The following is a 21,800-nucleotide window of genomic DNA, read 5'->3' as shown; positions in this document are numbered from 1 at the left end:
TATTTTTCCAGGTAAGTAAATAATAGAGCTAAATACACATACTGTCAGTAAATGATTGAGCTGTTGTGACTTTCTTTGCTTTAAGTATCTGCTTGAATTATACACATTTTTATGGAAAAAGTGCAGCTTATATTCAAAAGTATAGTTAATACAAAGAAAAATTGAAAAGACACATTTACTTTAATGGGTCTTCTTGAGCATAAATTCACCTTATTTTTGTGTATCAATCAGATGCTATTAGTAACAAATTAAATGTTTCTCTTAACCGGCTTTTTAAATGAAGGATCATTCTGAGATAGAAGTAAAACCCACTTTAAAAATGTGCTACGGGATTTTTACTCGAGAATTATTTAAGCGACTCAGAACGTAGTTTTACTCAATAAATTTTAAATACAAGCAGCATTTCATTGTTCAACAAAACATGTTCATGACACAGCAATCACAAAGACCTGGGAATCACAGTACTGTGGTGTCACAGGCAAAACCATCCAGTCAGACCTATACACCAGTGTCAATGCTTTAAATTACAAAAGAAAGTCATTGCCTAGACCACTCACCATCCCTTCCCTCACTCACTCTGCAATTCACTTGCTTAAGACTTGTTCCTAGCAAAGGGTGGGGAGGGGGCACAGAGTACTTATTTTTTTAAACTTCGGCTACATGTGCTTTCAAACCGTGAGTAGAGACTGTGAACAACATGGCAGCGAACTGCTCTTACACTGTTCACCATATCCTTGCCACTGCTCACTTCCCCCACTGCCCTCCCCAGGCCAGCTCTGCTTTCATAAGGAGCTGGACTTTTTGGATCGCTTGATCATGCTGGGGTGAAACTCAGTGTGGCGCCGGGCATGCTTTGTCAGGTGGTCGCTCCGCATGAACCGCTTCTCACAGAGGGGGCACCAAAACTGTTTTTCGCCTGTGTGGGTTCGGTAGTGCCGGGTGAGCTCATCAGAGCAAGAGAACTTTTTAAGGCAGCCAGGCCATGTGCAGGGGAATGGTCGCTCACCTGCAGGGAGGAAAGAATGACAAGAAATTTAGGGGAGGGATATAAACACCAGCACATACAAACTTTGCTGCATCAAGACAGCTGAGAAGATGAGGAATATGCTCCTGAGGGGAAAAGCTGCCTTTATTCCTTTGCCATAGTATCAGTGTCTGCAGAGTTGTTGATCACTTACTTCATCGGGTTTCAGTCTCACCTCTAGCAGAAGCCAAAACCCTCTCCAACCGCATGAAACTCTCACTCTAGTGCAGACATCACATGCCAGTACATTTTGATGCCTTAATTCCTTTTCTTAAGAGTCTCCCAGAGGGAATATAACTAACAGGTATGTGACAGTCAACCATGAAATATAAAAACTATACCAGGAGTGTTTCCAACTTGGAAGAGTTGTAAAGAAATTCAAGAACTCCAGATTTCTTGATACTGTGAAGTTTGACACAACACACAAGCTCACTTCACATTTACAGATCACCAAAAAAAGGAGTCATTTACAAGCAAGTGTGCCTTGGAATAACTCCTCAGACACAGCAGCAGAGATGAAAGACCAGGCTAAAGACTTGAGAAATTATTAGCCCAGAAGCTAGGATGACAACTGGTAATGGAAAGCATTGCAAAGCTTTAGAGAGAAGAATAGGGGCAGAGGAGTGGGGGGAAAATGACTGATGGCATCCAGAAGATGTGATGTCAAGGAGGAAGATGATGGACTAATTAAGCTGAGATTTAGCCACACAACGGGCCCTTAAAGCCCTAGTGAAATTGTCATAAGTAATGCAGCAATTTTAATGATTTAGGTTTCTAATTATATGGTATTCTTTGACAGGCAGACTACTCTGTCCCAAAATGACCAGCATTTGGTAGTTTTAGCTAGATGAGTAAGAGTTTGCACGTTAAGGCAGCCTCTTAGGCCAGCCACAGCATAGCCTGCTTCCTGTGCAATTTCTTTCTCACATCTCAGCAAAACTGGCTCTTGGTCAAGGAAGAAGGAGGCAGAAATAGCAAAATGCCAATTTAGCCTGGTGCATTAACCCAGAGCAGGATGGAAACATCACTGCAAGCCATTCTGACCTGGGGGTTATTTTTTTACAGATTTCTTGGCTTCCTGCTGGTATGTTTTTAAACATGGTTGGAATCCTTTTGGAATAAGCTCTGCCTGTATAGAAGAATTTAAAACTGTATGTTTGCTCATCTACATGTGAAGGCCATGATCACAGCTACAGCCCAGGGCAACACCAGGAGGTGAGCACAACCATATAGAGCACTTGTGTGATGGCACCATGCTAACTGGTCTCTTCTGGATTTGCTCTGTTTGATGTCTGCACGTGACATTTGAGTCAAGCATTTCACTTGTACTGCTCTTTTACTATCTCATGGTTTCTGTCACAGCTTCTTGAAGCAGGAATCAGTGAGAGGTGCAGAAAAGCTTTCTAGATCCCCCAGGGAGTGTGGGAGAAGTACTATAAATGTTGCATGCATGGAGGCATCTAGGCTCTATATCAGGTACCTACGCTCCAGAGCAGTGGAAAAAGTTCAGGCATCCTGCCCCTTCCCCAGAAGCAACATTTCTTATAATCTACCTCAGGACAGCTCTTCAGCTTGCAGAAATGCCTAATTCTATTAGAGACAGATCAGGTATCTAGGCTGGATAACAAGGTGCTACTGACTTCCATGCTCTAGTCAGACATTCCCCTCCCCCATGTGTTTTTCACTTTAGTACTACTAAAGCTTGAAATGAGCAGAATAAATCCTTAAAATGAAGTGTTATTATACACTATTTACTTTGTTGTCAGTATGCTACTTATGTTTTAAAACATACCTTAGCTTGGATTTCAACCAAGTGATGGAGAAATGGCCACTGATGCATCAACAATCCCTTAAAACCATATGCAATATAATCTGAACAAGAAATAAAACTTTATTCAAAAGACATATTCAGGGCAGCTTACACAAGTAACAAATGAAACAAATTCATTTAAAGGTTAATGGAATAGGTATCTGCAGAATTCTCATTCTTTGTCCTATTTGCTACCAGGGACATAGCGATAGACATAATAGCACAAGCTAACATTGGTTCTCCATAGATCTTTTCTGAAGTCTAAAGAACATGCACTTCTGCATCAGATCCCATATGGATATAAAGCCATTGTGGATCCTTTTGATCTCTCTCTCTGCTCCAGTTGATCCTTTCTCCCTGTTCCTTCTCACATGCTCTCCCTCAAATGGAGAGTTTCTAATTTCTCTGCAAGATTAAACTCTGCATCTAAGCTGCTTTTTATGAGCTGAGGCAGGTAACACTCCATTTTTTTCTGACTGGGGGGGCAATTATTTAGCTTTCTTTGGTCCTACCCTGAGACATTCCAGATTTTCCACACTGTGGTCTTGTGCAGGGTTTCTGGGGTGGGGGGGGGAAAGAAGGGGGGGGGAAAGAAGGGGGAAAAGGGAGGAAATATAAAGTCTGCATTAGTAGATTAATTAATAGTACAGGTATTATACCAAATATCCTGATTCATCATTTGTCTTCTTACTACAAGACGCTATTTTAGATGTGGATGACTGTGTGGTGCAGTCGACACACTGGAGGGAAGGGATGCCATCCAGAGGGACCTGGACAGGCTTGAGAGGTGGGCCCATGCCAACCTCATGAAGTTCAACCAGGCCAAGTGCAAGGGGAAACACTAAGCACAAATACAGGCTGGGCAGAGAATGGACTGAGAGCAGCCCTGAGGAAGAGGACTTGGGGGCATTGGTGGATGAGAAGCTCAGCATGAGCTGGCAATGTGTGCTTGCAGCCCAGAAAGCCAACCGTATCCTGGGATGCATCAAAAGAAGCGTAGCCAGCAGGTCGAGGGAGGTTATTCTGCCCCTCTACTGTGCTCTCTTGAGACCCCACCTGGAGTACCGTGTCCAGCTCTGGGGTTCCCAGTACAAGAAAGACATGTGACACAGCCAGCCCAGCTGAAGTGCCTCTATGCGAATGCACCCAGCTTGGGCAATAAACAGGATGAATTAAGGGCCACTGGGCTGCTGGAAAGCCATGACATAGTGGCTATTACTGAAACTTGGTGGGATGATTCCCACGACTGGAATGTAGGGATAGATGGATACAAGCTCTTTAGGAAGGACAGGCAGGGTAGGAGGGGAGGAGGTGTTGCCCTCTACATCAGTGCCCAGCTAGAATCGATGGAGCTCCACATGGGGAAGGACGATGAGCTGGTTGAGAGTGTACAGGTTAAGATTAAAGGGAAGATGGGGAAGGCAATGTTACAGTAGGGGTCTGCTACAGGCCACCTGACCAGCAGAGCCAAGCAGATGAGGCCCTCCATAGACAGATAGAAGTGGCTTCGCGTTCACAGGCCCTGGTCCTCTTGGGGGATTTCAACCACCCTGACATCTGCTGGAGGGACAACACAGCAAGGCACCAGCAATCCAGGATGTTTCTAGAATGCATTGATGACAACTTCCTCCTCCAAATGGTAGAGGAACCAACAAGAAAAGGTGCTATGCTGGACCTCGTTCTCACCAACAGGGAAGGGCTGGTGACCAACGTGAGGCTCAGGGATAACCTTGGCTGCAGTGACCACAAAGCAATAGAATTTAAGATCCTCAGGGCAACTAGGAGGATGTATTCCAAGCTTACGACCCTGGACTTTAGGCATGCAGACTTTGATCACTTCAGGGATCTGCTGGCCAAAGTGCCGTGGGACAAAGCCCTAGAGGGAGGGGGGGCCCAGGACAGCTGGTCAGTATTCAAGGATCACCTTCTCCGTGTCCAGAAGCAAACTATACCGACAAAGAGGAAGGCAGGAAAGAATGCTAGGAGACCTGCCTGGATGAACAGGGAGCTCCTGGACACACTGTCACACAAAAAGAAACTTTATAAGGGGTGGAAGAAAGGACCTGGAATAAGGTCCTTTATAAGGACCTTTCTTCCACCCCTTTATAAGGGGTGGAAGAAAGCTGGAATGGGGGGCATATAAGGAAACTGTCCGAACAGCAGGAGACCTGGTGAGAAAAGCTAAAGCTCAGTTAGAATTAAATCTAGCCAAGGAGATCAAGGGAAACAGCAAAAATTTCTATAGGTACATTAATGGTAAGAAAAAGACTAGGGAGGGTGTGGGCCCCCTCAGAAAGGAAACGGGAGAACTGGTGACAAGTGATATGGAGAAGGCCGAGGTTCTCAACGACTTCTTTTCCTCAGTCTTCACTGGCAAGGGCTCCAGCCACACTCCCGGAGTCACAGAAGACAATGGCAGGGGTTGGACAGAACTGCCCATTGTAAGTGAAGATCAGGTTCGTGACCATCTGATGAACCTGAAAGTGAACAAGTCCATGGGACCCGATGGGATACACCCACGGGTACTGAAGGAACTGGCGGATGAGGTTGCTAAACCGCTCTCTATTATATTCCAAAAGTCATGGCAGTCTGGTGAGGTCCCCACTGACTGGAAAAGGGGAAACATAATCCCCATTTTCAAAAAGGGAAAGAAGGAGGAACCAGGGAACTATAGGCCAGTCAGTCTCACCTCCGTGCCTGGTAAGATCATGGAGCAGATCCTCCTGGAGGCACGAGAATAACAAAGAGGTGATTGGGTACAATTAACACGGCTTCACCAAGGGCAAATCATGCCTGACAAACCTGGTGGCCTTCTACGAGAAGGTCACAACATCAACAGACAAGGGGAGAGCAACTGACATCGTTTACCTGGACCTGAGCAAAGCCTTTGACACTGTCCCGCATGACATCCTGGTCTCCAAGCTGATAAAATATGGGTTTGATGGACTGACAATTCAGTGGATAAAGAACTGGCTTGACGGCCGCACCCAAAGAGTGGCTGTCAATGGGTCCATGTCCAAGTGGAGTCCCTCAAGGATCAGTATTGGGATCGGTCTTGTTTAACATCTTCGTCAGTGACATGGACAGTGGCATTGAGCGCACCCTCAGCAAGTTTGCTGACGACACCAAGCTGTGTGGGGCAGCTGACACGCTGGAGGGAAAAGATGCCATCCAGAGGGACCTGTACAGGCTGGAGAGGTGGGCCCATGCCAACCTCATGAAGTTCAACAAGACCAAGTGCAAGGTCCTCCATCTGGGTCGGGGCAATCCCAAGCACCAATATAGGCTGGGCAGTGACTGGCTTGAGAGCAGCCCTGAAGAAAAGGACTTGGGGGTGCTGGTGGACGAGAGGCTCAACAAGAGCCATCAGTGTGCACTAGCAGCCCAGAAAGCCAATCTTATCCTGGGCTGCATCAGGAGAAGTGTGGCCAGCAGGTCGAGGGAGGTGATTCTGCCCCTCTCCTCCACTCTCGTGAGACCCCACCTGGAGTACTGCGTCCAATTCTGGAGCTCCTACTACAAGAGAGATATGGACGTGCTGGAACATGTCCAGAGAAGGGCCACGAGGATCATCAGGGGGCTGGAGTACCTCTCCTATGAAGACAGGCTGAGAGAGTTGGGGTTGTTCAGCCTGGAGAAGAGAAGGCTGCAAGGAGACCTTATAGCGGCCTTCCAGTACCTGAAGGGGGCCTACAAGAAAGCTGGTGAGGGACTTTTTAGGATGTCGGGTAATGGTAGGACTAGAGGGAATGGATTAAAACTAGAGATGGGATGATTCAGACTGGATGTTACGAAGAAGTTCTTCACCATGAGGGTGGTGAGGCACTGGAACAGGTTGCCCAGGGAGGTTGTGGAAGCCCCATCCCTGGAAGTTTTTAAGGCCAGGTTGGATGGGGCTCTGAGCAACCTGATCTAGTGGGAGGTGTCCCTGTCCATGGCAGGGGGGTTGGAACTAGGTGATCTTTAAGGTCCCTTCCAACCCTTACAATTCTATGATTCAATTCTATGACCTGTTGGAGTGGGTCCAGAGGAGGGCCACGAAGATGATCAGAGGGCTAGAGCACCTCTCCTATGAAGACAGGCTGAGACAGTTTGGGTTGTTCAGCCTGGAGAAGAGAAGGCTCCGGGGAGACCTTATAGCGGCCTTCCAGTACCTAAATGGGGCCTATAGGCTTTATGAGGGAGTGTAGTGATAGGACAAGGGGTAATGGTTTCAAACTGAAAGAGGGGAGATTTAGATTAGATATCAGGAAGACATTCTTTACTGTGAGGGTGGTGAGGCACTGGAACAGGTTGCCCAGAGAAGTTGTGGAGGCCCCATCCCTGGAAGTGTTTAAGGCCAGGTTCGATGCAGCTTTGAGTAACCTGGTCTAGTGGAAGGTATCCCTGCCCATGGCAGGGGGTTGGAACAAGATGTTCTTTGAGGTCCCTTCCAACCCAAACCATTCTATGATTGAGGTTAGGCTTTAGTGGCTTTAACAAAGATTACTTAATTTAGGCAAGGAAGTGATAAAGAACTTCTGGACTGTCTTATTTTTCCAGAGGGATAATGAAAAAGTGGTCTTTGAAAAAGCTGAAGACAAAATTGATAATCACACACTTAGGCTATTAAAGGCTTATAAAAGGACGTGCACTGAGACTGGAACAAACTGAGCTTCTGTGGTGCAAACTTAAAATTAAGTTCACTCCATGGTGTAGTAACTTAATTTTAAGTGAATTAATGGAATTGCTTGAGCACTGACTTTACAGAAAACTTTCAGAAATTGCTGTTGGTGTGGATGGAAGTTTGGCCAAGATGAGATGTTTGTTAGACTTGCTTTGTTTTTCTGGCTGACAGTAGTGACAGCCAAGTCCAGAGTCTGGGATCTATGTTAGCTAATGCAGAACAGCTTGTTATCAAATAATGCTAATGATACTGCTTCACACATTAACTAGGAAGTCAAATGGACTGTAGTTGCAGCTGCATGAACGGACAGCTAAATAGATACCCTTGACTGATGTATGTACAAAACAATACACCATCAGGTACATGGTAGGACTGTGCTGCCTAGGATGCATAATAGCAACTATATTAAGTATCAAAACTGAAGAATGGTTCCAAGTTTGACTTATGGGATGCAGTGTCTGTACTTGATTCACATCCTGTGTCTAGCCATGTGACATGGTATAGCTGTAGCCATTATCTACTGCTGCAGGGACTTCCATCTCTGCCTGTAGCACCTGCTCTAAAATCCAGAGGTAAAGAACTACAGCAGGGCTGACCCCCTCCTATCAGGGATTTGAAGGAGCTGATGGGAAAGAGGGAGAGGGAAAAGCACACAACTATGGAAAGCTGAAATAAGGAAATCTTTTGCCATCAGTCAAGAGTAAAACTACTTAAAAAACCAGGACTGTTTGCATGAAGCCAGAGGGGGGAAGGGGAGAAAAGAAAAAAGAAAAAAAGAGAGAGAGTATTCCCACAGTTTCAACACACAGATTCAGCTCTGCATGGTTCAAATAGTAGAATCTAGCATACCTTCTTGTCTTTGTCTTCCAAAATCCTTCTGAAGCTCTGTGGCTGCTGGAACTCGAACTTTCCTGAGAAATCTTGGTATTGTGACAAGATCTGGTCCTGAACTACAATCCTTGACTTAGACACAACTACAATAAGCATTTTTTTCTTTTCTTTCCTTTCTTCTTCCTGTGAACCCACTCAGCCACCACTCCTGTGTTTCTCAGTGTCTCACAAAGCGTCACAGGTTCTGTAGATGAATGAGCGCAAAGAACATGGTCTAGCTTATTGCAGGAAAAAAGGTGGACAGACTTTCTTCCTTGCCTCAGAATAGATGTTATCTCAGGTCTCTTACTTTTGTCTTCCAGTGTCCTTGTTTCCCCCACATGCTCTAAATGAGAAGTTTCCTGTGGGACACGTGGACACTCATTCAAAATCCAAAATATTCTGAAGAAGATGAATCTCACAGGCATCTGTACACCCACTTCTGAGCAGCGGACTGGAGGCATTTCAAGCAGCCTTTTTCCTCTTCTGAGAGAGTCCAAAGTTGGATCATTAAAACATGGCAACCAAAGCTACAGATGCTGGTGAGAAACAGCACAGAGCAAGATCAGCAGTGAAGATGGTATGTACTATTCATATAAAACAAGGACTTCTAGAACACTTAAACCTCAACCAGCTAGTCTTGCAATGGATTTACCAGACCCCTAATCAGTGTCAGGTGATTACAGGATAGGCAATGGATGGATAATTTGCATCAATAAGTTTATTTCACCAGCACTCAGGAATTAACACCACATGTTGATTAAGGTGTTAAAAATGCCACCTTCAGCAAGTAGACTGCTCTGACATCCTAAAAAAATCACCACTCAACAGCTGAGCTGTTTGGAGTCCTAGCTCATTCCTGAATCCATGAGACTCAATCTTGCTGTTATCCCCATCTGATATGGTGTCAGATGTAAGGAACATCCTTGTAGCTTCTCTGCTGGATTACATCCCTCCCCATATGCCTTAGAAAAGGCTTTATTTGGGGGATTGTGCTCCCTTATGTCTATCAGGGAAGCTACCTGGGAGATGAAAGACCTCACCTGAGAGTTGAATTCACACTTTTCATAGCCGAGAGGAATATCCTCAGCAATAGACTCTTGGGTACTCTGGGGCAAGTCTCTACCTCTTCTCCTTTTCAATCTTTTCTCCATTTGAATGTCCTTCATTTTGTGGTAATATTTAAATATTAACTGAGCAATGGAGAGAGACCAACTCATAGCATGGTGCTTAGGGCACGCACTTGGTATTGAGAAGCACTGGGTTTAGGTTCCTGTTCCATCTGAATAATTAAATGCTTGTTGAAGAGGAACAGCTTCAACAGGGTAAGGAGCAGAAACTTTCTCCAGTCAGAGGGGTCTCTTTCCAAACTTGACAGAGCAGGAACTTGAAAACTGGTCTTTCGGCTACTGATGGCATTTTCTAATTACTGAGCTACTGGGTATATAATAGTGTTATGGAACTTGTCCCCTCCCTCCTCTCAAGCACAAAGAGAAATGACTTGGAATAGGCACTTTGCTTCAGAAGAAGGTTCATGGCTAGGCATTCTGAGCAAAGATAGGACCATCTTTCTCTCCAGCCTGGAGTCAGACACTGAACTACCGACATGCTAACGCAGACAGCCTTATGCGCAGCTGGGGCTCCCTCTTTGAGGTGCTTGGCTCTCCTTATGCATTTGGTTTACAAAGGAAGACCTTTCTTTGGATTCCACTTGGTGACCTGGCTCTGCAGAGATCAATGTTGCAAGCATCTGAGGGGCTAGCTGAAATTAACCACAGCCAACATGCCTGTAGGGCTTACCACAACCAGGTGGACAACAGCTAAGCTCAGCTTGCTTAGAGCAAGCGTTGTCCTCACTGCAGTGTACTCTTCTGTTCTCTGAAGATGTGTGTGAAGGAGGTTAAGTGGTGGTTATTTTATCAAGTTGCTCATGTACAGACAAGCTTAACACTTGTGGCCAGAAACACACGATTGCTGTACTTAATTCCTTCTGTCCATCTTTGATGAAACTGAGGTACATTACTGGTCTCAATTCTATGTGTATTCAGAAAGATAATATAATTTTGATTATTTTAATATTAATTTATTAGTCAATATTTCAATAGACTCTTCCTTCAAGTTTGAAGTATTTATAGAGTGTTCTCAGGCTATTCACAGTCACCATAGCATACATCTAGAAGATAAACTACATTACCACAAATAAACATTTGAAGTGTGCTTTACCATCACTACCCCAGAGTTTGGCCTTTTAGTCTTGTCTTCTGTCTGCAGGTTTGGGAGCTCTGTGAGGCAATGAATGATGGTGTGGTACAGAACAACACTGCAATTAATGAAGGAGAATGATCATTCCCATATGGATCCTAACACCTAGGAGTACAAGAGACACAAACTTAAAAAAAACACAGGTGATGCCTACCACATGGTCTTCAATATCATAACACAACAGCATGCAGGAACTCAGTAGAGCTGCATTTTCAATACATTCATCTGGCAACAGGAGTCACATCCTTATGGGCAATGCCTGCTCATTGCTTCTCTCCTACATGTGTACTTCCTTACATGGACTGAATTAATATAACCCATGCAAGCCTTTCTGGGGTGCTTTCCCCACTGTGAAACATACACTCGGAATCACGGAATCACGGAATCACGGAATCTTCAGAGTTGGAAGGGACCTCTAGAGATCATCTAGTCCAACTCCCCTGCTAGAGCAGGATTGCCTAAAGCACATCCCTCAGGGCTGCATCCAGGCGGGTCTTGAAAATCTCCAGAGAAGGGGACTCCACAGCCTCCCTGGGCAGCCTGTTCCAGTGCTCTGTCACCCTCACTGTAAAGAAGTTTTTCCGTATATTTGAACGGAACTTCCTATGTTCTAGCTTGTGCCCATTGCCCCTTGTCCTGTCGCTGGGAACCATTGAAAAGAGCCTGGCTCCGTCCTCCTTAAACCCACCCTTTAGATACTTGTAAACATTAATCAGGTCCCCCCTCAACCTTCTCTTCTCCAGGCTAAAGAGTCCCAGCTCTTTCAGCCTTTCCTCATAAGGGAGGTGCTCCAGTCCCATAATCATCTTGGTTGCCCTACGCTGGACTCGCTCCAGTAGTTCCCTGTCCCTCTTGAACTGGGGAGCCCAAAACTGGACACAGTACTCCAGTTGTGGCCTCACCAGTGCAGAGTAGAGGGGGAGAATGACCTCCCTCGACCTACTGGCCACAGTCTTCCCTATGCAGCCCAGGATGCCATTGGCCTTCTTGGCGACAAGGGCACACTGCTGGCTCATGGATAATTTGCTGTCTACCAGGACCCCCAGGTCCTTCTCCTCAGAGCTGCTTCCCAGCATGTCTGCCCCTAACATATACTGGTGTTTGGCATTCTTCCTTCCCAGGTGCAGGACCCTACGCTTGCTTTTGTTGAACCTCATTAGGTTCTTCTCTGCCCAGCTCTCCAGCCTGTCCAGGTCACGCTGGATGGCAGCACGGCCCTCTGGAGTGTCGGCCACCCCTCCCAGCTTGGTATCATCAGCAAACTTGCTGAGGATACACTCTGTCCCCTCATCTAGGTCATTAATGAATATATTGAACAAAATTGGTCCAAGTATTGACCCCTGAGGGACACCACTCATTACAGGCCTCCAACTGGACTCTGTGCCGCTGATCACAACCCTCTGGGTTCTGTCACTCAGCCAGCTCTCGATCCACCTCACTGTCACCTTGTCTAGCCCATACTTCCTCAGCTTCCTAATGAGGATGTTATGGGGGACAGTGTCAAAAGCCTTGCTAAGGTCAAGGTAGATGACATCTACGGCTCTCCCCTCATCCAGCCAACCCGTTATAACATCATAGAAAGCTATCAGATTGGTCAGGCATGATTTGCCCTTGGTAAATCCATGCTGACCACTTCCAATAACTTCCTGTTCCTCTATGTGTTTGGAGACGACATCCAGAATGAGTCGCTCCATTACCTTCCCAGGGACAGAGGTGAGACTAACCGGCCTGTAGTTCCCTGGGTCCTCCTTCTTGCCTTTTTTGAAGATTGGAGTGACGTTAGCCTTCCTCCAGTCCTCAGGCACCTCTCCTGTTCCCCATGACTTTTCAAAGACGATGGAGAGTGGTCTAGTGATAACATCTGCCAGCTCTCTCAGCACTCGCGGGTGCATCCCGTCAGGGCCCATGGATTTATGAATTCACTTACTTACTTAACTTTATATTTTGAAACAGAAAAAAAACCACAACTGAGTCAGGCAACACCGGAATTAATCTTTATGATTTTTGCCTACCTAGCAAGGCAAGCAAGACTTCCAGTCAATATTATCATATTTCTCCAATACCTGGAAATATGCCTATTAGAACCCTAGGAATTTGCATGTTTTTATAAATCGTTGAGAACAGGGGTTGCAGGCAAAGGTCTGGGTTTATCAAAAATGTCCTGCTGGCTCCACTTTTCTCCTCTTCAGTCTTATTGTAAAGGAACTGGCAACGTCATTGCATTGCATAAATTTCAGATTATGCTCACATAAAATACTAAAAAAAGCTCAAGCAGAGGACTGCCAACATATCTGTATGTGTACAGTCTGTCAATCTAGTGATAATCTAGAATACAAATAACAAAGCAGTACAGTCATAGAATCATTTAGGTTGGAAAAGACCCTTAAGATCATCGAGTCTAACCGTTAACCTAACACTGTCAAGTCCACCACTAAACCATGTCCCTAAGCGCCATGTCTACACATCTTTTAAATACCTCCAGGGATGGTGTGGAATAATTACTAAATTGGCCAAGAATACAAAAGTACAGCATTGTTCACACATTAAGGAAAGTCATAAAATCAAGAGGCTTCTGAGGTAGAATACAGCTGCAGCTGGCACACAAAGAATGCAATATCTGCGATTCCCTGTACAAGGTTGTTTGCGAAACTACACGAGGGATGGAACGGAACGCAACGCGATTGTTCCGTGGCCTTCCCTTGTGACGAATAGCAGATATGGGGACGAGATGGTACTACGGAACTGATAAGTGGCCTACACGCTACCCGAGCCAACATTTCGTCAAATGTTGATGAAATGCTGTCCTTTATGCGAACTTTGCTCATTACAACGTACCAAAACACACCTCCATCCCGGAGGCTATCCACCCCCAAGGTGCGACCACTCCTCCTTGAGTACACCAATCATAATAAAAGTATTAATGACTAAAGTCACTCAAACTCCACTTTGAAAGTAAAAAAAAGTATAAAAATAGCCCGAGAGAGGGGGAATATCAGGGAAGACACCATCATGAACAAGTTGGGAGAACTCCATCACTGACTTCTGGGACCAGTCAACAGGCTGAGCCTTTCTTCCCCCCTCCATAGGGACGCCTTTGGGTAAGACTTAGATTATATCGAGTGCTTCCTCGGGAAACTTAGAAATTTCTCTAGAGAATCTCTATCCTACATTTATAGCCAGGCTGTATTGTTTATAAGTTTGTCATGTGTTTTGTATACTTAACAATACCTTTATTTGCACGTGCTTTGCAGAGTGTATTTATCACCGGCAATCCTAAGAACCTATATATCTGTTGCTTAAATAAACTGCACTGTTTAAGTAGCTAGTCATTTCGGTTTCTCACTGAACGCGACCAAAGACTCGAGAGTGGCCGTGCTAGTTCATGAGCATGACTAGACTGAAGGTGCAGTCCACTATTAGTGTATCCAAATCGTAATAGTTTAATACATATTAAACGCAATTGGACTGATAGTGCTGAATTGGGCATCACTCAGAATTTAAACCTAGCTGCACCTAGCCTCCCACCTCGGTGAGGAGTGTTAGAATGCAAGGGGGCTTATTTTCTGCCAAAACCGCTTTGTCCCTTTTCACGCAACAGATGGTGACTCAAACACTTCCCTGGGCAGCCTGTTCCAATGCTTAATAACCCTTTCAGTGAAGAAATTTTTCCTAATATCCAATCTAAGCCTCTCCTGGCGCAACTTGAGGCCATTTCCTCGTGTCCTATTGCCTGTTACTTGGGAGAAGAGACCGACACCCACCTCTAAAACCTCCTTTCATGTAGTCGTAGAGAGTGATAAGGTCTCCCCTGAGCCTCCTTTTCTCCAGGCTAAACAACCAAACTAAACCTATATGGCACCTGGATCAATGCTATGATATCTATATTGCAGCGCTAATCAGTTGCTGTGTGTGTCTTTCCGTTCTATCAGAAATGCTCCTCAGATTCACCTTGTAGTGTGTCCATCTATGGATTCATGCTTCTGCCCACAACTTACTACTGACTATCAATTGGAGCAAAATGACAGAAGAGTTTAAGGGTGTATCAACTGCTTAATGTTACAAACTTTGTATTGTTTGGACCCAATTTACAAGATGGCAGTTGACTATAAAACCTAGTTAGAGGGAAAACTTTTCATACAACAGGCTTTTTTTTGCGCATCTAATCTTAAGAATACCTGATGTAGACATGAACTTCCCACCAAATTGTAGCACTAAATTTTGGGAAGTGTCTGGAATTTACACACACACAACCCCCCAGGTGAGTTAATTTCTAAAGGTCCTGTAAGAGGCATCTCACAAACTAACATCATGGTACCTTCTCTATCCCTCTTTTATAACAAGGAGGATCTGCGATGAACTGCCATATGCCCTTTAACTGGTTTGTATTCACACCATCATAGCAAGCATACATTCCTTAATTTAGTTTCTCCTGCTATTCTTCACCTTTCTTTTGGTATCTTGTCCTTTGCTCAATGCTCCCTGCCCAGGCCTTCTGGCTGAGATTGCTTATTTACTCTCATATGTCTGTCTGTATTTTCCCTGGAGATCCTCTGGTCTGCGCATCCTCCTCTGTTAAGTTCCCCTCCCCACTCATTTTTGAGGCTAACAGTAAACCTACATATTACTGGCCATATCAAACCTCTAAAACTACCTATTTAAAGAAGTCTTTGCATTTTCAAGCTAATCCTCTGCATTTCTGCTCTTACTTCCAGGGCTCTGGTCTTGTGCACATCTTGCCTATGTCTGGGACTTTTTCTATGCTCAGAAAGCCCTCAGGGGAAGTCTGTAAAACTAGCTCATGCCACCTCAATACTCAAGACTGTTGTGCAGTGTAGTGGTTTGGCCTCAGACAGCAACAAAGAACCACGTGCTGTGCTCTTGAGCTTCCCCAATATGGGGAAGAATCAGAAGAAAAAGGCAGGACTCTTGGGTTGAGACAAAGGCAGTTTAACAGAACAGCAAAGGGAACAAGCAAACAACAACAATAACATGGACAGAGGAATATACAAACACGATTACGGAACTGCTGGGATGCCTGCACCCGCTCCAAGCCTCGACTTCCTGCCCCCTCCCCCAGCAGCTCAGACTGGGCATGGCTCACATGGGATGGAATACCTGTGTCCCTGCCAGAGCCTGGGGAGAATTAACCCTATCCCCGCTGGAACCAGGACATGCAGAAAGACCACTCTTGTAATCCGTCCTGCTACTACCAAACTTAATCAGAGTTTACCTGTCCTATTCTCATAATACTACCTAAGTATTATGAAGTGACCTTATCTTAGTCTCATATTTCATATTCTCCACCTGAACTCCAGACAAACAGCTTTTGGCTTGTGAGCTTTGGGATAAGACCATCTTTTATCTTCTACTCAAAGTGCCAAAGTGCCACTCAAAGTGCCTCAGAGATGCTATGGGAAATAGTTCACGCACTCCGACCCATAATAGCTTTAACCATAAAATAGCTCTTACCCATAAAAGCTTTAACATTCTTACTTCTCCGAGACATCAGAATTTAAATAATAAATTCCAAATTACTTTTGGATAGTAGTGATAAGACAGGAAAGGCAGTAGTTTAATTTCAGTGATAGGCTTGTCCTTGTATCACAGGCTTTTGCAAGTTAATAAATTTTGAATTTAGGTGTAGTTCCAAGATAGAATGAAGAAGTACCTGATTATATATATGTTTGCTTAAGTAGGATGTGCAGCACCATCCGCTGATTTTTAAGATCACCACAGAAGACAGTTTTAGATGGGTGTGATGAGTCTGGCTGGGATGGAGTTAACTTTCTTCATGGCAGCCCATATAGTGCTATGCTTTGCATTTGTGGCTAGAACCATGTTGATAACATACCAATGTTTTGGCTACTGCTGAACAGTGCTTGCACAGCATCAAGACTTTCTCTCCAAAACCTCCACCCGGCTCAAAGGCCAGTAGGCTGGGAGTGGGCAAGAGGTTGAGAGGGATAGCCAGGACAGCTGACCAAAGGGATATTCCATACCACATGATGTCTTGCTCAGCAATAAAATCTCAGGGAAAGGAGGAGGAAGCAGGGATGCTCACGGCTATGGCATTTGTCTTCCCAAGCAACCGCTACACATGCTGAGGTCCTGCTTTCCAGGAAAAGGTTAAACATCTGCCTGGCAATGGGAAGTAGTGAATGAATTCCTTATTTTGCTTTGCTTGAGCATACAGCTTTTGCTTTCCCTATTAAACTGACATTATCTTGATCTGCAGGTCTTCTTGCCTTCCTTATATTTTCTCTCCATGCTGCAGGAGAGGGGAATGAGAGGGGCAGGATAGCTGTTTGGCTGGGGTCTTCTGGAAATTTAGCTAGACTCAAAGGCTCAAGCAAACAGTTATTATACAGATAGTTTTGGACTCTAAAACACATAGTGCCTTTGAACCAACAGGTTTATTGAATTACTAGTAAGATACAGACCTTTAACCTTTGAACATCAAGTCTTTGGTCTTCCAACTTTATTTGCTCTTTCATATCTCATTTTCTGTTAGTTGACCAAATATGGTCCAGTGACTTTTTAGATTCTCAACATTACACAGTACAAATCAGTACTCAGAACTTTCCACCTTGCTTAATTTGCATCCATGAGTAAAAAGTCATGTTGTTACAAGCAAGATCGTAGGTGTGAACCAAAGTCCTGAAGTCCAAGACTGAGAGATCAAGGTTAAATATTGAAATTTTAAGACCAAGAAATTTTTAATTGATAGCTGTGTACCTACTTCAACTAAAGGCTACAAAGCAGCAGGAAACCAAATTGATGAGGACCTTGGTTGTTATAGCAATAAGTATAAGCAGGAACCTCTCTGCATACCATTCCATGGCATAAATTATAAACAATCAGGTCTTATCACTCTGGAAGCAGACAGTGTCTGACAAATATGCCGTTACTTTCAGAGAATTCAGTTAGTTAGAAGAGGCTTAGCTGAAAAGTAAAATTACTGAACAGAAAATTGGTTCTCTTTTACCTCAAACCAGGACATTCCACCCCTTATTCCATACCATTTGCATTGTTCTCAGGTCACTATTACTTTTTATCTTCTAATATCCTCAAACCAGGACATACAATATATTAATTTTCACGTTAACACTCAAAATGCTATCCCAGTTGATGTCTATTTTGGTCCCCATATCAGGCTGGGTATCTGAGCACTAAGTGGAAGTGATACTGATATTTCTTTTGTCATTTGTGAGCCAACGTTTTGCAAGGCATCAGTTACCTAGATTTGAGCTGAAATCTTTGAGTTGATAATACAATAATCCCTAGGGTAGGTATTCAGGTTATTTAAGGGTCATCACTAACCATCTTCTTTCCTTGCTCATGGAGACAGCCTTAACTCCACCTAAATGTAGAGTCCACGACTGAACCACATCCAGTAATCCTCCTTCTCCTGACCTCTTGAGCCAAGCACATAACAGATCTTCCAGTAGAGCATAGGTAGATAACCAACTCCAGGTCTCTTTCTTTGCAATACAAATATAGCTAGATGAACAGGAAAATCAGAGTAATAGAAGTTTAGCCAGTGTTCAGATTTGACCACGCCCTGCTCAGACTGCACTAAATACTAAAGCAATAACTTGCAACATGTTCCCTCAGTGATAAATGCATTTTTTACTTCACCGCTTACTATCACTGCCAACGTACAAAATCCAGAAAAGAAGTCATTTACAAACCAGATATGAAGCACATGGCAGTGTTTTTCCTTTGATACACAGCCTTTTAATCTAGAGAAATTTTAAAAAGTCTACAATTACTATGCTCTTAATTGTTAGGCAGAACCAGAGGAAATAAGAGTTGCTGCAGCAGATTTTTTTTTAATCACTAAGTTTCCATTTTGCCACACCCTCTACACTGCTTGGGAAAGTATATGGGTATTAAAGGACACAGTCTTATGAATGAAGCCCTTGTGAAAAATGCCGTCTCAGCTGAGATGGGTTATGATAACAGGAACAGCTGAGCAGAGAAGAAGCCAATCCCATATGGACAGTGGCTAAGTCCTCTAGGGAGCACAAGTTAACCTGCTGGTATCATTTGCAAAGTAACCTAAGACCTTGAAGAAAGTCTCTTCCATGGGGAGTCTGTGGGGCTGACACAGGTTTTTAAGTCACATACTTTTGGAATTTTCCCCTTAAGTTCATTTTGTCCTTCACCTGCTTGAGGGGGTCTGCTAACAGAAGCCAAAAGGTGCAATTTATCACAGAGCAAGGGAGGTGTTGACCTCCCCTTTGCAAGGAGCTATGCCAAGATTTAACAGTTCACATAGCCCAGAAGTGAGACAGACTACAGTGCCAACATACAACACAACTTCAGTATTCAAGCCATTACTAGGATCCTGAAACATCCAGTTTCCCTGGCATGAAGCAAAGCTAAAAGATATTAAGGGCTATCAAAACACAGACTGCAAAACTGATTAATTAAACCTGACTTCAAAAAGGTAAAAACAGTAGTTGAGCATTACCAAATGCACATCCTTTCAAAGAACAGCAGGAGAGTTCGGGGTTTTTTCACCCAAGGCCACTGATTTATTTTTAGAAAATGGGCCAAAAATCTTTACTACTGCAAGTGAGCAAAATGCCATTGGTGTCTCTGAAACGTGCTCATTTATATGAGCAGAAAATTTGTCTCAGTGTTCTTTCAGAGCTTAATACTCTGAAATGTAGCATGGATTTCCTTACATTCAAAACATGCTCAGTATCTTCATATATAGCCGCTCTGACACAGACAATATTATAGTAAAAATCTGCATTGGGTTTACATGGCAAGGTTTTTGTAGTGGGGGAAGGGGGGGCTGCAGGAGTGGCCTGTATAAGAAAAGATCTGGGGCTGCCCCTGTGCCAGACAGAGTCGATTTCAGCCAGCTCCAAAATGGACCCACCACTGGACAAATCTGAGCTAATCAGCGATGTTGGTAGCGCCTCTGTAATAACATATTTAAGAAAGGGTAAAAAAAAAAACATGCTGTGCAGCAGCTGTGAGAGAGAGGAGTGCGAATGTGAGAGAAACAACCCTGCAGACACCAAGGTCAGTGAAGAAGGAGGGGAAGGAGGTGCTCCAGGCACCTGAGCAGAGATTCCCCTGCAGCCCGTGGAGAACACCATAATGAAGCAGGTTGTCCCCCTGCAGCCCATAGAGGGGGCCATGCTGGAGCAGGTGGATATGCCCTGAAGAAAGCCATAGCCTGTGGAGAAACCACACTGGAGCAGGCTCCTGGAAGGAACTGCACCCTGTGGTGAGGAGCCCACGCTGGAGCAGTCTGTTCCTGATGGACTCTACCCCGCAAAAAGGACCTGTGCTGGAACAGTTTTTGAAGGACTGTGTCCCATGGGAGGGACCTCACACTAGAGCAGGGGAAGAGTGTAAGGAGGAAGGAGCAGCAGAGACAAAGCATTACAAACCGACCACAACCCCTATTCCCCATCACCCCTGTGCCACTTGGGGTGGGGAGGAGGTAGAGAAGTCAGGAACAAAGGAGTGAAGGTGAACCTGGGAAGAAGCGGGTGGTAGTGTTTGAGGTTGGGGTTTTATTTATTTATTTATTTTAAAAGTTTGGGGCTTTGTTTCCTCATTGTTCTACTCTATTTTTAATTGGTAATAAATTAAATTAATCTTTCCCAAGTAGAGTCTGTTTTGCCCATGACTGTATTTGGTAAGCAATCTCCTTGTCCTTATCTTGATCCATGAACTTTTCCACCTTATTGTCTCCCCCCGTCCTGTTGAGGAGAGGGAGGGAGAGAGCAGCTAGGTGGGGATCTGGCAGCCAGACAAGATTAACCTATCACAGCATCTATAATGAAGGTGACCGTCACACAACTAAGAAACTTATGTGCTGTAGCACTGGATCAGAAAGTCCGATTCAAGAAGCTCATAAATAAAAGCAATACAGCAATTTTGGAATATCAGTCACCAACAACTTCTCTTCAAGCTGATCCGTTTACCTCAAGTGTATTCCACTTTCCAAAGGTTGCTACCATTCTAAACCCTAAGATTTTCCACAAGACTTGCTCTTCTGCTCCCTGCCTTTTTCTTCCTTGGGCTTTCCTCCATTAATTGCCGGCCCTTTCACACCAGGGCTACTGAGGAGCTGAGCTAGGCTCTCCCTTGAGGATTCAGGAAGCCCACGGGGGTGCGGGAGGATGAGCCATGCCCCACTGCCGCAGCCTTGCCCAGGGCAGCCGGCCCCACTCTCACTCCCCACGGCGGCAGGCGGTCTGCTCACCTGCTGCTGGCCTGGCAGATACTGCATCCAACCAAGCCACGCTATTTAGACAACCCCGAGGGCTCTCGGCCAGATTTACGGCGCCACCGACATAGGGCTCACACGGGACCCCCCTCCACAGACTCCCCACTTGAAGCGTGGGAGATGAAATAAGTGATATTGCTGCAAACGATTCCCACAGGGTTCATCCGAGGACAAGCAGCTCCCTCGAGCCCCGCTCCCCTCCTTTCCCCTGCGCGTGCCCGCGGCTTGCCTGTGTGCACTTGGTAGTGGGATTTCAAGTGGGAGGACTTCCCGTAGATCTTGCCGCAGCCACTGTAGGGGCACTTGTGCCGCTTCTCAGCCACCAACTTCCCCTTGGGGGGCACGGTGTCACACAGGTGGGGGGGCTGCCCCGGCGCTGAGTTGCGTGCTGGGCTCCACCCTGGCTCTGTGGTCGCATTGTTGTCAGAGCCCATGTCCTCATCCAGGCTCTCCATGTCGCCGCTGCAGACGGAGGGGACGGGCAGGGGCCGGTACTTGTTCAGCTCTAAGAGGCTCTTGGCGATGGTCACCAAGGTGCAGTAGTCCTTCCAAGTGTCATGGGAGTCACACAGCTTCTTTCCCACCTGCTCCTCGCCTGGCACTTTCAGCCATGCTGCCTCAGGAACAGCAGAGCGGTTGGAGATGGACACCAAGCACTGGGCAGCCATGAAGTCCATGTAGGTGACGGCCGACATGGTACGGGAGCAGCCCCGCTGCCACGCACAGTCCCACTCCCGCTGCCAGATGCACTTTGCCAAGTCCCCGGGCGGCGTGGGGCACCTCAATACACTCCCTTGGGGCCTGCCGTGCTGTTGCACCAGGTGCTCCAAGCCATAGTCCTCCAACCACTGGAGGGTCAGTCCAGTATTGGGCCGCTGGGACAAGGCTCAGAGACACAGCTGCCGGAGCC

At 45.4% G+C, this 21,800-nt stretch overlaps 1 protein-coding gene across 1 annotated transcript; it reads right to left on the bottom strand.

Moving 5' to 3' along the window:
• Positions 1–782: 782 nt before the first annotated feature.
• On the bottom strand, positions 783–21,585 carry LOC128902013 (Krueppel-like factor 9). Its single transcript, XM_054184272.1, has 2 exons — positions 21,120–21,585; positions 783–1,006 (listed from the first exon to the last, which is right to left on the bottom strand). Exons 1-2 carry the CDS (start codon positions 21,583–21,585, stop codon positions 783–785), a joined length of 690 nt encoding a protein of 229 aa, XP_054040247.1.
• Positions 21,586–21,800: the final 215 nt, after the last annotated feature.

Source organism: Rissa tridactyla, chromosome W, assembly GCF_028500815.1.
Source record: "Rissa tridactyla isolate bRisTri1 chromosome W, bRisTri1.patW.cur.20221130, whole genome shotgun sequence".
Taxonomy (NCBI): Eukaryota; Metazoa; Chordata; class Aves; order Charadriiformes; family Laridae; genus Rissa; species Rissa tridactyla.
The sequence above is the reverse complement of the archived record's forward strand: the minus strand, read 5'-3'. Positions and strand labels throughout refer to the sequence as shown.